Below are 15,405 nucleotides of genomic sequence, written 5' to 3' on the forward strand. Positions count from 1 at the left end.
CTTCCTCAGGAACAACTGTCTGGATCTGGCCCTTCGTCTCAGCCTGGGAGGTGCAGGAAGTGTGTGTGTGTGTGTGTGGGGGGGGGGTCCTTCTCAGGAAATGCTCGAGTCCATTCTTGATTCTGCACCCTTTCCCCCTCTACCACATCAGAGTGAGACAGAAGAAATGAAGCCATTCTCAACTCGCAAAAGCAATCCGAGACGCCACCTGGGGTGTGTGTAATGCTGGGCTTCCTCTCCAAGGAGATCAGGAGATATTCATAGCGTGGGTCCCACTGGGAGATTGCAGAGGGCTTTGCAAATGAACAGTGCCCTATTCTACAATCACTTCCACATCAGTCTGATCCAGAATTACTTCAGTCTAAGCCCACTGAAATGAATGGGCTTCGACTGGAGACGCTCTCAGGAGGATTGCACTAAAAGTCTCTATCCATGGCACATTTCAGTGTTGGCGTCAGTGACAAAGGCAGGCCCTGGCCCAAAGGAGTGCATCATCTGTGGAGGAGACTGCAAATCATGCCAGTGCATCGGCCAGCTCTGTGTTGGGAGCAGCAAAGCTCTATGCAAGTTGGTATTGCCTGCGCTGACGGGCAGCCGCTGTCCAGAATCTCAGACAGGTTTTTCTCATCAGCTGCAACCCAGAGATTCTGGGGATCGCTCCTGAGATCTTCTGCATCCCAAGCAGATTTTCTGCCACTACGCCACAGTCCCATCCTTGCGTGGCTTGTGGCTCCAATCTGGCGATTACCAGAACTGGAATAAATTATGCTCAGCCTGCATCATGTCAAATTTTCTTCGGATGGGAACTGCTTAGAATTTCACTGTAAAAAATTTTGCTTAAAAAAACTGTGCATGGAATTGACAAGGCCCTGAATAAACACATTGGGTCACAATCAAGAAATCGTTGTGAGAATAACCAAGGGAGAATTGGCTTGTTTGATGGAGAATTTCCGGCTGTTACTGCGGCTGGGCTAACGAAAGGAGGAACTGAAAGGCAGGGGGTGGAGAATTAGAGGAGCTCAGAGCCAGCTATGGAGGAGAAGGGATTTTCTTCTGTAACCATTGCTGTTTCTCCTGCAGTCCCACCCCCCCCCCCATCTTCCCTCCAGCTTCCAGTTTTCTTAGCCTTGTTTGAGACAAAGAGCCACACGTCAAACAGAGCCCTTGACCCCCTGGGTTATTGTGATAGCTGGTTAACCCTCTCGTCATCAATCCAGCACAGATGTTGCATTTCAAAAATTAGTTCTGTTAGGACTAACACAAACGTTACTGATTTGTTATATATGGGTTGGAGTTAATTAAAGGAGTTACAACTGCTGTTGTTCCTGGATTCCCCTTCCCCAATGCCCCAACCCCCAGCATTTACCAGCATTCTCTCCTGATAGAACTTCTGGGTGGCAAGAGCCAGCGTGATGTAGTGGTTAAGAGCAGGTGCACTCTAATCTGGAGAACTCTGCCACTTGAGCTGTGGAGGCTTATCTAGTGAACTAAATGCCGAACACATGCCAGCTGGGTGACCTTGGGCTAGTCACGGTTCTTTGGAGCTCCCTAAGCCCCACTCACCTCCCAGGGTGTTTGTTGTGAGGTGAGGGAAGGGAAAGGAGATTGTAAGCCGCTTTGAGTCCCCTTGCAGGAGAGAAAGGGGGGATATAAATCCAAATTCCTCCTCCTCCTTCTTCTCTTCCTCCTCCTCCTCCTTCTTCAGATCCACTGGGAAGGACTTCCAGGTGCCTTGGATGAATGTGTAGTTTTTGTCCCATTCACTCCTGTGGCTAGTTGTGCATCTCTATCTTCAGACCACGATGTCTGACGTGGTTTTGATTTTTCAGTTGCATTTTTTGCAAATTGGCTCGAGGATTTGGCCAGCTGTTCCATTTTTGCCCGATGGATGACCTCTGTGCAGACCCGAGATCGAGTATACGTGGTCAGAATGGGGATGTGGACTTAGTGGAGTGTACCACCAAAATCTATAATTCAGGCCAGCCATCTGCTTCCAAAAGCAGCCAGCCAGATGTCCAACCAGCGGGACATGTTGGAGAGAGCCATGTCATGTTGGGCTCCAGCCCTGCTCTTTAAAGGAGTGCTGCTTCTGACAATGCAGACTCCATAGAGTGAGAGCTCATAATTATTAATGTGCTGCCCTCCATAATATGTCAGAACAGATGGCTAGATTTCACTGGAGGAAGACTTGTACATGACATTTTTATCCCATCTTTCCTGTGTGGAACTCAGAACAGCAAACATTGTTCTCTCCAGCCTCATTTTATCCTCACAACAGCCCTGCAGAGTAGGTTAGGCTGAGAGCATATGACTGGTCCAAGGTCACTCAACAAATTTTGTGCGTTTTTGAATCTGGGTCTTCCAGATTTTTAGTGCCAGGAAGGGTAGCAGAGATTTATCCCATGGTGACATCCTCCTTCACTAAAAGAAACATAAGCTGAGCAAGGACACATCGTGGCATTCTTATGCGCTCCTTAGGAGCTCCGTGGTGCAGAGTGGTGATCTGCAGTACTGCAGTCAAAAGGTCTGCTCATAATGTGGATTCAATCCCAACAGAAGTTGGTTTCAGGAGTCAAGGTTGACTCAGCCTTCCATCCTTCCAAGGTTGGTAAAATGAGTACCCAGCTTGTCTGTGGGGTGCGTGCGTGTGTGTAATGTGTAGATGAGTGGGAAGGCCATGGCAAACCACTCCATAAATATAGTCAGTAAACAGTGAAATGTGATGTCAGTAATGACCTGGTGCTTACACAAGGGACTGACTACCTTTACCTTTTACCGGTATGTGCTCCTTGCAAAGAGCCAAATGAGGTATGATGTAGGAGATCCCATAGTGATTATTTATTTACTTAGATTTCTATGGACTCATGTTGTTCTTTTTTAATGCTTAGATCAAAGCTTGCATCTGTATATTCCCCCATGTGACAAATAACTAAGTCCAACTAAGGTTAAGCAGCCTCTCCCCCAGCACCTTTCCCCTGACCTTTTACTCCCACCCCATACATGTTTTGATGTCTAAAGAAAGAAAGCAAACTAGAGAGCAGCTAATTGTGGGGGTCCTGCTGCATCACCGGGAAGATTATTTCTGCACAGTCTTGGAACAATATTATTTTGCAAGAAGCATTTTCAGCTGCCCCAATGCATGCTCCAAGTTTCCCCCAGCATTTCTCATCTCTTGAGATCACTCTGCACACCACAAGCAGCGGTATTTACTCCACTTCGGCTGTTGCCTGTTTTTTTGTACCGGGCTCATGTTGCCTGTCTGGTTTTCCTCGGGAGCTTTTCCACGGCCCTTTGTCACCTCTTAAAGATACTGATGCTGTGACCTTTAATAGGCATGATTCAGGTATGCCAAATGAGTCTAACATTTGCAATGAATGACAAAATAATCTTTACAAAATAATCTCCAGCTAAGGTATTCCATATAATAAAAGAAAATGCTCATACAAACATTAAAATACAACATAAATAAAATAACTGGGCCAATTGAAATAGCACATGATCAATTAATACATTTGACTGAAATGTAGATAAAACCCTTATTTATCTAGGGTTAACAGTGTTAATAAAAATGCACCTCTTAAAGATCTTCCAGATGCTGAGAGGTTCATCTCTGTGTATATTCAGCAGGTGGCACCTGATCATTTTAGGAAGAATGACACCACCCAGCACAGCAATCCTTGTGTCTTGGTGCTGATCTGACACTGAGTTTAGGTCTTAAACCTTTCTGACTTCACCAGTTTCATAGCCCAGCTGGGGACAGGAAGTGCAAGTTGAACACCAAAAGGTGTACCATCACAAGGAACATGCCAAGGGGCGTAGCCAGGGAGGAGTATTTCATACCCCTGAGTGACTTCACCTCGCTGTTCTGCTGCTCCTCTCAGCATGCATGTGCAGAGGGACAGGAAGCAGAGTGCTTGTGCTCTCTATTCAAGCACAATCCAAGATGTGGGGAAAGGTTCTCCGCAGTGACATAGGTATAGATTTTTTATGGGATAGTTGGGGGGCAGGGCCATGCTCCCACCCACCTCTGGGGGCATTGCCATGCCTCCCCAAGCCCCACCCCAGCCTCAGTGCTTATAAAAGCAGCTCTCCGAAATTAGGAACAGCAGACTCCACTGCCCTGCCTGCCCCCCCTCCACCGGCTGGGCTCCCAGCCGGCAGCCGGCAGCCGGCAGCCGGCAGCCGGCAGCCGGCAGCCGGCAGTCCCTTCTGCCCCCCCGCCCCGAAAGGCGTAGCTAGGGAAAATGAGCCCGGTACAAAATCTGAGTTTAGCTGGGGCATGGGCAGCCACTGTGATGCTGGAATCTGCCCTCAAACAGCATCACTTTAAATGATGTTTAAACTAGAGAGCCCAGATTCTCTTTTTAAATCCATCTTAAAGGGAGAATCTGGGGTCCCCAGTTAAAACCACATTGAAAGTGATGCTGTTTGGGGGTAGATTATCCTCCACCCTGAAACAGCATCACTTTCAATGTTTAAACTGCGGACCTCAGATTCTCCCTTTAAATCCATGCCAAAGGGGGATTTGACCCACTTGAAGACCCTGACCTGTGGGTTGAAGATCACTGTGTGTGAAGGGCAACAGATGTATTTACAATATATAATCCTGTCAAGCAGAGTAACGAGCAGAAATGTGGATTGTGTGGCATGTTAAATTAGAATAGTTATCTCTCAAAAGACCAGCCGTTTTACCTCAGAAGTTCGTAAACATGAAGAGAACTTTAACTGAGAAAAAATAAATAGTATATACATATCAACAAAGTATCACATATATATCATTACATTCATGGCTCATCGTTTGTTACAATTTGGTTAGTAGACTTATCCAGTATCTTAGTCAAAGGCACTTTTACATAGTATTGGTTAGCAGTACACAGAGAAACCTCTTTTCTCTCAGCCAGTTAAGGAACAACAGAACTACCAACGGTTTTTAACAGTCACCTTTAGAATGTTCGTGCAGCTTCCCAGAATTCCCTGCTGCTTGTGCTGCTGCTGCTGCTGCTGCATGCAAATAAGGCTGAAAATTCCAACAGTGTGCTCCTGAGAGAACAAGGCTGCCCCACACAAGAGACTTTCTTGACTGGAATGGGTATCAGTAGTAATTATCTTCTCTATAGGGAGGCACCTGGTTTCCCAGTTTCTTGGAAGGCAACCTTGCCCTTCCAGAAGCTTCTACGTCTTGCTTCCAGATGTGTGAGGCAGCGGCGTATTTAGGGTGGGTCAGCTGGGGTGCAAGCCCTGAATGCCCTTTGAAAAGGGGTGCCCTTGGCCTTTCGGCCCCCTACCTTCCAAGAACTTTTTTCTGCCACAGTCCATGTGGATTTTGGAGGCAGAGCCTCCAGTTTAAAGCTGGACCCAGCCAGGCCAAACCCAGGGTTGAACTACAGGCTCAACCTGGCTGGATTCAGTTTCATACTGCTGACTCTGCTTTCAGAGCTCCACTTCCTGCAGTATAAATCTAGACCTAGCTAGACCGTCCACAGTTTAATGCTGGGCTTGGCCTGGCCGGGTCCACCTTTAAATTGCAGACTGTACCCCTGAAACTCCCATCTCCAAAATCAGGTGGACTTTGGAGGTAGAGCAAGTAGTATAAAGCTGGACCAGGCTAGGCGAAGGCCACAGATGGATGCTGGGCTTGGCTGTCACTGAAAGCTCCTCTCCCTGCTTGCCCATCCGCCCGGCAGGCAGGCGAGTTTTCAGTGATTGCCTTCAGCACTGTTTTCATAGATATGCTCTTGTTGTGAGGATTGGCTGGGGTTATCCACTTGTGGTGATCTACTCTGCACATGGACAGTGGGGGGTTCTGTCCTTTTGTATGGCTTCATGGGATGAGTCCTCAGGTTCAGGTATTGTGCTCCAATGAACCCTGGCTTAGGGTACATTTAGGCTGCCACATCTAGGCTGAATTATCGGCCTGGATCTGTCCAGACTCAGTGTTGTATCCATGTTTGGTTGAACTGGGAAATCCAGCCAGTTGGAAACAGTATCCTTTCTTCCCAACCCCCAGGTCTGTGTCAATTCAAGAACCATCCATTCCCCCTTCTTCTCATGGTAACCGTAGAGACGGTACTTTATGTAACCATGACGCCTGACTCATCTCCTCCATTCCCTCTCTGTCACTTTCTGTTTTGCCCAGCTCAGGTTGGTACCATCTCTCCTCCCTTCCCAGGGTCCCCTTTTAGCTTCTGGTGGTTTAGAAAAGTGGTGCGTACTTGTAGGGTAGTACCGGGATCCAGCTGGAGGATGTCCCATCTCTCTCTGGTTTTTCTCTGTAAAATTCCATGCCTGGTTAGCACAGGTTTCTTTCCATGATCCCAACCCACAAAGCCGGGCTCAGTGTAGCGACCCTCCAAGCTGAGGAGTAAAATATTTCATATTCCACCCCAAAAACCTATCATCAGTCAGGGTTTATACTCTGGAAACCCTTCTCAATACCACAAAATATGTGTCATGTTACTGTAAACAATTGCCTCTGAGCCTATGCAGAGTGTTTTCCCCCTCCTAGCCACTGAGCATCCACTCCAGCAGCCTAGTTATCTGGCAGTAAGGAGAAGGGCTTATTGTTCTCTTATTAGATTCAATTACTTTCAAACTTCCAGCACATCCTCTCTCTGTCTTGGAATAATCTGAAGTGGATCTGGATTCTGGTCAGTCCCTAGCTAGGAAACCACCTGAGAGCCCTATGTATGCAGTCTTGAGTTGAGTGGTTTGATAGGTGTACTATTTCATTTAATATAATAATTAGAATTCCAAGCAGATTTGTTGTGAACTTTTGGGAAATTAATTAATTGCGACAAACTCTTCAGAGAAATCTGTGTATGAGACTGCAGTTCTATTTCTGCATGAAATTGACCACATAGCTTGTGGTCCAGTCTAGTCAATTTCACCGCTCATTTGACCTGTAGGAAAGCTTGACTACTATGACAATATGCATTGAAACTTAAATGAAAATATGTGCTTATATGTGCTTATATATATACACACACACATGTATAGGTGCATATATACAGCCAGTAGCGCTAAACTTAAAAACCCCAAAGAATCATTATTCTATTCAGTTTTCCAGGAGAAAAGCAAAGCCTTTCCCCCTCTTTCAAAGGAGATGGGCCTCTCTCTTACATTCAGCCAGCCAGTCAAAATGCTGATTGCACACACAAGGCCCTTCCAGAAATAATTGGTTTGGCAATGAAGTATGACCCTGCCTGCCAATCAGTTGAGGTCACCTTAGGTGTCCCTGAACTGTGCTCCTCTTCCTCAGGGTGTAAGGTAGATGCCCCCACAGCCATTCTAGAGCTGCTTTTCCAAATCGATTTGCCTGGCATGCGCTTTTAAGTTTGCTCATTTGTTTTGCTTTCTCCAGGGTTTAAAAAATTGTATACCTCTATTATCCTATCTCTTACCAACCATGCAGCATATAATACCCTCTTTAAACATTTTAGCTTCCTCTACATTTTGGAGCCTCCATCTTTTCAGTTTGGCTGCCAAATTAATTAATTCTGGGGCACTGTGTGATAAAAGAAGAGGCCTTTTCAGTTACTTATGTACTGCATTTATATCCCACTCCACCCACCAAACAGGGAGCCAAAGTGATGCGTAACAATATCTTCGCCATTTTATTTTCACAACAACCCTGTGAGCTAAGTTATTCTAAGCCAGGGGTAGGGAACCTGCGGCTTGAGAGCCACATGCGGCTCTTCTGCCCTTGCACTGTGGCTCCACGAGCCGAGCCACTGGCCCCATCCTTGCCCGCCCTGCAGGCAGTAGGGTGGGCGCACCAACTGCCCGTGGCCGGCTGGGCCGTGCCGCGGACTTCCCCTCTCGCCTGCCCCGTTGGAGCGGGGCGGGTGCCTTTCCGGCGGCCGGCGAGGCCGAGCCGCTGGCCCCATCCTTGCTGGCCCCATCCTTGCTCGCCCTGCAGGCAGCAGGGCCGGACGCATCCATGCGCTTCTCAGAATGAGTGGAGTAAAAGGTAAAAAAACCCCAATATATACAGTATTATCTTTATTTTAAATGTCAAAAATTATTTGTGGCTCCAAGTGTTTTCTTTTCCCATGGAAAACGGGTCCAAATGGCTCTTTGAGTGTTAAAGGTTCCCTACCCCTGTTCTAAGCTAACAAACTTCAGTTGTACTGTGGTGATTCAAACCTGGGTCTCCTATACGTTAGTCCAGTGCCTTGACCACTATGCCATGCTGGCTGTTAGCTATTGTAGGACAGCAACTTTACCAGTAGGGAGGGGGAAATGCTGTGCTGGGAAACTAGTTGCTTCATACCAAGGATCTCTGGAAGAACCCCTGGTAGTCCAATATCACCCATCAGTACCTCCTGAGGACATCTAGACTGATCCTCTTGAGAAGATAATTTTCCAGTGCAGTGAACAATGACAGGGTGGAAATCCTAGAAAATACCTTAAACAGTCTAGCATGTGTGGCAGAGATTAAGCAAAACCTCTGGGAGAAATAAATTATGCTAAGCAGAGCCAAAAAAAGTGGGTTTTTTAAATTTTTAGTTGTGTTTACCCCATTCTTTTATTAGAAAAGAGAGAAAGAAAAGAAAAAGATGGTTGGATTCCAAAATGGGGTAGGAAAAGAACACAAAAACATAATATAAACACACAGCGCAGAGAGGTTCAAGTGAAAAACAATGCTATTGACCGTGCTAAGTTCATTACCTAGGCTGTAGCAGGTTCCACAGAGGAGGTGCAGAGTTCCTTGCAGGAACAAGAAGCTAAAGAAGTTTTTAACCCCTACCTAACTTTCTATGGACCGTGTTTCTGCTGAGGTGGATCTAAGCAGAACCTCAGAGAGGTTCCTAAGGTGGACCTCTTTTCTAAGAATGACAAGCTAATTTCTCCAGTCCCATGCAAATTTCCATCTCTGATGCAGAGCCTACTGTTATAAATCAGAGCAGTACCCAATTAGTCCCATCTTTATTAAGTACCTGGGAGTGGCTCTGAAATTCCATGACAAATAGACGGTCCAGTCCAAACCAGATTGTCCTTTGCCCAAAAGGGATTAAGTCTACCAGGATGGTCTTATGCGAGTGACTCATTCTAATGGAACCTCCAGAAGTCCAAGATCCCAGACACTCCAGGTGGCAATTGTGAACCTTGGGGTTTTAGGATTTCTGTCACAGTGTGAAGATGGGAACCATGGCTCAGTAGTAGAGCATCTGCTTTGTACACTGATGGTTCAATTCCTGACATTGCCAGTTCAAAAGATCTGGTAGAAGGTGAAATGGGAGAGCTTGACTCCAGATTCTGGAGAACTGCTGCCTATCAGAATAGACCAAGCTGACTTTGATGGACTGGTGATCTGACTTGCTGTAAGGCAGATTCATGCATTCATTAATCCTCCATACATCAAGAAGGGTAGAGAAGTGGAACATAGATGGGTCTGACCCTCAAGACATAACGCTCTCGATGTTGGTTGGTTAGTAGGTTTGCCTTGCCTTCCAAGAGAGCCAGTGTGGTGTAGTGGTTAAGAGCAGGTGGATTCTAATCTGGAGAACCGGGTTTAATTCCCCACTCCTCCACCTGAGTGGCAGAGGCTTATCTGGTGAACCAGATGTGTTTCCGCACTTCTATATTCCTGCTGGGTGACCTTGGCCTAGTCATGGTTCTTCGGAACTCTCTCATCCCCAGCTACCTCACAAGGTGTCTGCTGTGGGGAGAGGAAGGGAAAGGAGCTTGTAGGCCACCTTGAGTCTCCTTACAGGAGAGAAAGGTGGGGTGTAAATCGAAACTCTTCTTGTTCAAGATGCAAAAGGATTGCTGTTTCTGTCCTGTTTCATGGACCTGAGGTGGGTTCTTTGTCCCCCACAAGTAGCATTTCAGGGAGCTCTCAGAAAGGAGGAGAAGCAAGAAAGTCATGTCACCTTTCCATTTTCCCAGGAATTATCAGTGCAGCCAAGACTTTGAATGTTCAGTATCTCTTTCCTGGGCTCAAAGTTGGATGCGGGATGACCAAGAGCTCTTTTATAAAACGTAGATGGCTAGCTGTCTGATTTTGTTATTTCCTTTCAGAATTTGCTACGAGGGGGGGAGGGGGAGTCTCCCTGGGGCTCAGTCAGTCTTCCTGGATCATTCAAATAAATAGAGTGGTTCTAAGCACATACAGAGTACCTTTTGTGCACCACTGAGAAATCAGGGAGGAAGAGAGATTAACTTCTCCCCCACCCCCACCCCACTCCCTTTTGGTTTCTGCACCATTATGGACATTAGGGAGGAACTGAGTGAGGTTTTTACAGTGGCTGGTGTGGAAGACATATTTTCCCTGAAGCTCGGACTAATGCCATTTAGAAGAAGAGGTGGTTTTTATGTCCCACTTTCTCTCTACCTTTACAATCACCTTCCCTTCCTCTTCCTTCATCAGGCACCTTGTGAGGTAGATGAGGCTGAGAGAGTTCTGAGAGAACTGCGACTGGCCCATGGTCTCTCAGCAGGCTGCAAGTGGAGGAGCAGGGAATCAAAGCCGATTCTCCAAATTGGAGTCTGCCGCTCCTAACCAGTATACCCATGCCATTCCCAGCATAATTCCAGCCCTTACACTTTTTCTTTAATGCCATTGTCCTGTCATAGTCTCCCTCCCCATGTTGGACCTTCTGGCTGCTCCATCAGGAGGGGGGAAGGGAGAGGAAGTGGCAGAATGCTCGGATGCGGCTATATTTAGCAGCCGGGGATGGCTTTGAGTTTCTGTCCCCACGTCAGCTTTATCTGTCCCTTGCACCTTGGGAGTGGGGGACAATACACAATTTGGGTCAAGTCTGGTCATCTGAGGGGAGGGTCCGGAGCCTATTTTATCTGCATATATTACCCCTATCCAAAGAGGAGTCTGATTCAAAGTGCCCTTTTGGAACAGGCCCAAGTCAAGACAGACTTCAACTATGTTAAGCCCCTTAATAATAAAAATGAAGCATTCCCAATTAAGGCATTTAGATTATCCTTTTTATTTTTCTTTGTTCCAGTCCTATTTGGTCAGCCCTGTTTCCCTGAGTTGGACTGCTCTGCTAGTTTTCTTTTCTTTAAAGGGCACTGTTGTCCAAAGATTTTGCCTTTATTTAAGGAATTTTATCCCACACATCCTTCTAAGAAGCTAAGGAAGGCATGCTCTGTTCTTCAGTCCATTTTATCCTTACAAAAAAAATGGTTTTTATACCTTACTTTTCTCTATCTTTAAGAAGCCTTAAAGCAGCTTACAAACTCCTTCCCTTTCTCTCTCCACAACCTTGAGAGATTTGTGGGACTGAGAGAGTTCTGAGAGAACTATGAATCCAAGGTCACCTAGCAGGCTTCATGTGAAGGAGTGGGAAATCAAGTCTGGTTCTCCAAATTAGAGTCTGCTGCTCTTAACCACCACACCACACTGGCTGATATCACGGAAATGAGAATCTGGGCTTCATCAATAATAGTATAGTGTAGATCAAGGGGCATAATAGTATCACTCTATTCTGTATTGGTCAAGACCTCACCTGGAATACTGTGCCCAGTGCTGGGCACCACAATTCAAGAAGGATATTGACAAGCTGCAGTGGGTCCAGTGGGCAGCAACCAAAATAGTAAAAGGTCTGGATTTCATGCCTTACAAGGAGAAACTTGGGGAGCTGGGGATGCTTCGTCTGGAGAAGAAAAGGTTAAGGGGTGATATGATAGCCATGTTTAAATATTTGAAGGGATGTTTTCTGCTGCTCTGGAGACTGGGACAAGGGGTAATGAATTTAAGGTAAAGGAAAAGCGATTTCACCTAAACATTAGGGTTTCTTGATGCTGAGAGCTGTTTGACAGTGGAGTCACTTTTTTAAAGAGAGGCTGGATGGCCTTCTGTCAGGAGTACTTTGATTGGGTATTCCTGGTCACTTCCAACTTCATGATTCTATGAAACCTTTATCAAGTTCAGAGAAGAGAGAAGGGCAAGGAAGAATGGAAGAATTTATTTGTAATTTGCTTTTAAATCCAAGAAATTTCAAGAAGACTATATTGTATATCCTGTGTATGAAATGGAATAGAATTTGAATAGTTCTTTTTCTTTTTCTTTTTTAAAAAATGCTGGTCTAGATATTAATAGCAACAGTACAGTATTAAAGATAAATTTAGCAGTGGGTTTAGGGCAGGAAGTCAAGTCGTTTTATGTTATTTTTTGTGGTCTAGATGGTTTTTCCTTTTTTCTTTTTTATTAGGGTGACTGGTCTGCTGTAGAGATTTGTAGTATATTGTTTTAGTTGAGAGATGTAAGTTTTTTTTAATTCAGTAAAAATTAATATTTTTTAAAAAATTCAGAGAAAAGTCACCCAGTGGTCTTCATGGCAAAACAGGGATTTGAACTACGGTTATCCTTCTTCCATTTCTGTCATCACAAACAACATCCCTGTGAGGTAGGAAAAGACTGTGCTCCTAATCTCTCTGTCCTTTCTCTTCCTTTTCCTGCAGGACGGATCTCGCCAGCGCTCCCTGCAGAAGAAGACTGTCTCCTTCAGCACCATGCCGAGCAGCCGCAAGCTCAGCAGCACAGCGGCCTGCATCTCCTTTATGCTGGAGGGCTGCGAGATGAAGAAGGTGCGCTCCAACTCGCGCATGTACAGCCGGTTCTTCGTGCTGGACCCTGACCTGCGTTTCATGCACTGGGAGCCGTCCAAGAAAGACTCTGACAAAGCCAAGATCGAGATCAAGTCAGTCAAGGAGGTGCGCGTTGGGAAGAAGACTCCCATCCTGCGCTCCAATGGCCTCTCGGACCAGTTCCCAGATGAGTGTGCGTTCTCCATCATCTACGGAGACAACTATGAGTCCTTGGATCTCGTAGCGAGCTCTGCCGACGTGGTGAATGCGTGGGTCATGGGGCTGCGGTACTTGGCATCCTATGGAAAGCACACTCTGGGGGGAGCTCCCGAGACCAGCCGTCCGAACCCCCGCACCTCATGGGTCTCCTCTGTCTTCGACATTGCGGACTTGGAGAAGGAGGGCCGAATCCCAGTTTCTCGGGCCATGCAGCTCATTCGGGCCCTCAACCCTGGTATGAAAGCCTCTATGATCGAGCTGAAGTTCAAAGAGCTCCAGAAAGCAGCCAGCGAGAAGCCCAGGGAAGAGGTGAGCTGTGAGGTCTTTGTGGAGGCCTACTGTGAGCTGTGCACCCGGCCTGAGGTATTTTTCCTTCTGGTCCAGTTTTCCAGCAATAAAGAATACATGGGCTTGAAGGATCTCACAATCTTCTTAGAGGCAGAGCAGGGCATGGAAGGGGTGACCGAAGAAATGTGCATGGAGATCATCAGCAAATACGAGCCGTCCAAGGAAGGCCGAGAAAAGGGTTACTTGGCCATCGACGGCTTCACTCGCTACCTCCTCTCGGCCGACTGCTCCATATTCGACCCGCAGCACCGCCGAGTGTGCCAGGACATGAGCCAACCGCTGTCTCATTATTTCATCAGCTCTGCACATGGAGCGTGTCTGGCTGAGGACAGTTGTTTCTGGGGGGGCTCAACCTCGGACATTGGGGGTTACGTGGCGGCTCTCAAGGCTGGCTGCCGCAGCTTGGAACTGGTAGTATGTGACGGCCCTTCCGGAGAGCCAGTGGTCGGTGCCGGTGCCCGCTTGGCTTTCTCGAGAGTGGTGGGCGCTGTTGCGGAATATGCCTTCGAAGCATCAGAGTTCCCTCTCATCCTGTGCCTCTCTGTGCACTGCTGCTGTGCACAGCAGAGGGTGGTTGTGGAACATCTGAGGAAGACTTTTGGGGACAAGCTGTACCTGGTGCCCCCAAATCCCAATGAAGGATATCTTCCCTCTCCAGAAAGGCTCAAGAGATGCGTCCTGATCCAAGGCCGGAAGCTGCCTCCCAGCTGCCAGTCGAGTGAGGGGGAGGTATCTGACGACGAGGAGACGTCAGAGCTAGGACTGCTGCCCAGCGAGGAGCGTCGGGAGCAGCCCCACCACCGACGGGTCCTGTGCCATGAGCTCTCTGACTTGGTGAGCTTGTGCCAGATGGTTTCTTTCCAAGGCTTCGAGGCCTCTCGACGAGTCCAACGCTATTGGGAAGTGTGTTCCTTCAGCGAGGTGGAAGCCGGGCGATATGCCAACGAGGAGCCAGAAGATTTCGTGGCCTACAACAAGCGCTTCCTATCGCGGGTTTATCCCAGCCCTATGCGCATTGATGCCAGCAACATGAACCCGCAGGACTTCTGGAAGTGCGGCTGCCAGATGGTCGCCATGAACTACCAGACCCCAGGCCTCATGATGGACCTGAATGCGGGCTGGTTCCGCCAGAACGGGAGCTGTGGCTATGTCCTGCGTCCGGCCATTATGCGCGACGAGGTGTCCTACTTCAGCGTGAACAGAAGGGATGCTTTCCCCGGCATCTCGGCCCAACTGCTACACCTCAAGATCATCAGTGGGCAGAATCTGCCCAAGCCCAAGGGCTCTGGTGCCAAGGGTGATGTGGTGGAGCCATATGTCTGTGCTGAGATACATGGCATCCCTGCAGACTGTATTGAGAAGCGCACTAAGACGGTGCTGCAAAGCGGGGACAACCCTGTGTTTGAGGAGAGTCTGGAGTTCCAGGTGAACCTTCCTGAGCTGGCAATCCTCCGGTTCATGGTGCTCGATGACGATTACATCGGGGACGAGTTCATCGCGCAGTACACCATCCCCTTTGAATGCCTCCAGACGGGTTACCGCCACGTACCCCTCCAGTCTATCTCTGGTGATGCCCTCCCCAACGCGACTTTGTTTGTGCATGTGGCCATCACCAACCGGAGAGGTGGGGGCAAAGCGCACCGGCGGGGGCTCTCAGGGCGCAAGGGACGGCGCATGCGGGAGTACACATCCACAAAGGCCACAGGAATCAAGGCCATAGATGAGGTGTTCCGCACCGCCACTCCACCGTTGCGGGAGGCGACAGACCTGCGGGAGAACATGCAGGTACCCAGGTAGTGGGCAACGGGAGTCAGGGCTCCTGAGTTTGGTTTGCAGGGTTTGGGGTTGGGGAGAAAGGGGTGTTGCTTGGGTCTTAAACTCATTGGAGGGCACATCTTTGCTAAAAAGACTTGTGAGGTCAACTGTCCTGGGCTTCCCAGAAGAGCATGCGAACTGTTGTTTTGTATTGGTTTTAAGAACTATCTTGTCAAAGGTTCTCATGACTGGAATCAATGGGCTGTTGTGGGTTTTCTGGGCTGTGTGGCCGTGGTCTGATAGTTTTTGCTCCTAATTTTTTGCCTGCATCTATGACTGCCATCTTTAGAGGCAGGTCCTGGTGAGATGTGTTTCTCTCTGTGGCACAGTCTCCCTTCCCCCTCCCCCAGGGTGGGTGGGCCCTGACCAGATGCTGGACCCCCTTCCCCCTCCCACCAAGGTGGGTGGGCCGCAACCAGATGCTGGGCCCCCTTTCCTTACCCCCAGGGTAGGTAGGCCACAACCAGGTACTGG

At 48.0% G+C, this 15,405-nt stretch overlaps 1 protein-coding gene across 2 annotated transcripts in view; it reads left to right on the top strand.

Annotated features, from left to right (window-relative positions):
* Positions 1–15,405, top strand: part of LOC125444774 (inactive phospholipase C-like protein 2) — a 53,958-nt gene that overhangs the window by 20,740 nt on the left and 17,813 nt on the right. Inside the window, exon 2 of one of the 2 annotated variants that reach the window (XM_048517429.1) lies at positions 12,424–14,901. In XM_048517429.1, coding sequence (XP_048373386.1) covers positions 12,424–14,901 — 2,478 coding nt within the window. Of the gene's footprint in view, positions 1–12,423; positions 14,910–15,405 lie in introns of both variants that reach the window. The other variant, XM_048517430.1, reaches the window with a different exon arrangement.

This window comes from Sphaerodactylus townsendi, linkage group LG15 (assembly GCF_021028975.2).
Source record: "Sphaerodactylus townsendi isolate TG3544 linkage group LG15, MPM_Stown_v2.3, whole genome shotgun sequence".
Taxonomy (NCBI): domain Eukaryota; kingdom Metazoa; phylum Chordata; class Lepidosauria; order Squamata; family Sphaerodactylidae; genus Sphaerodactylus; species Sphaerodactylus townsendi.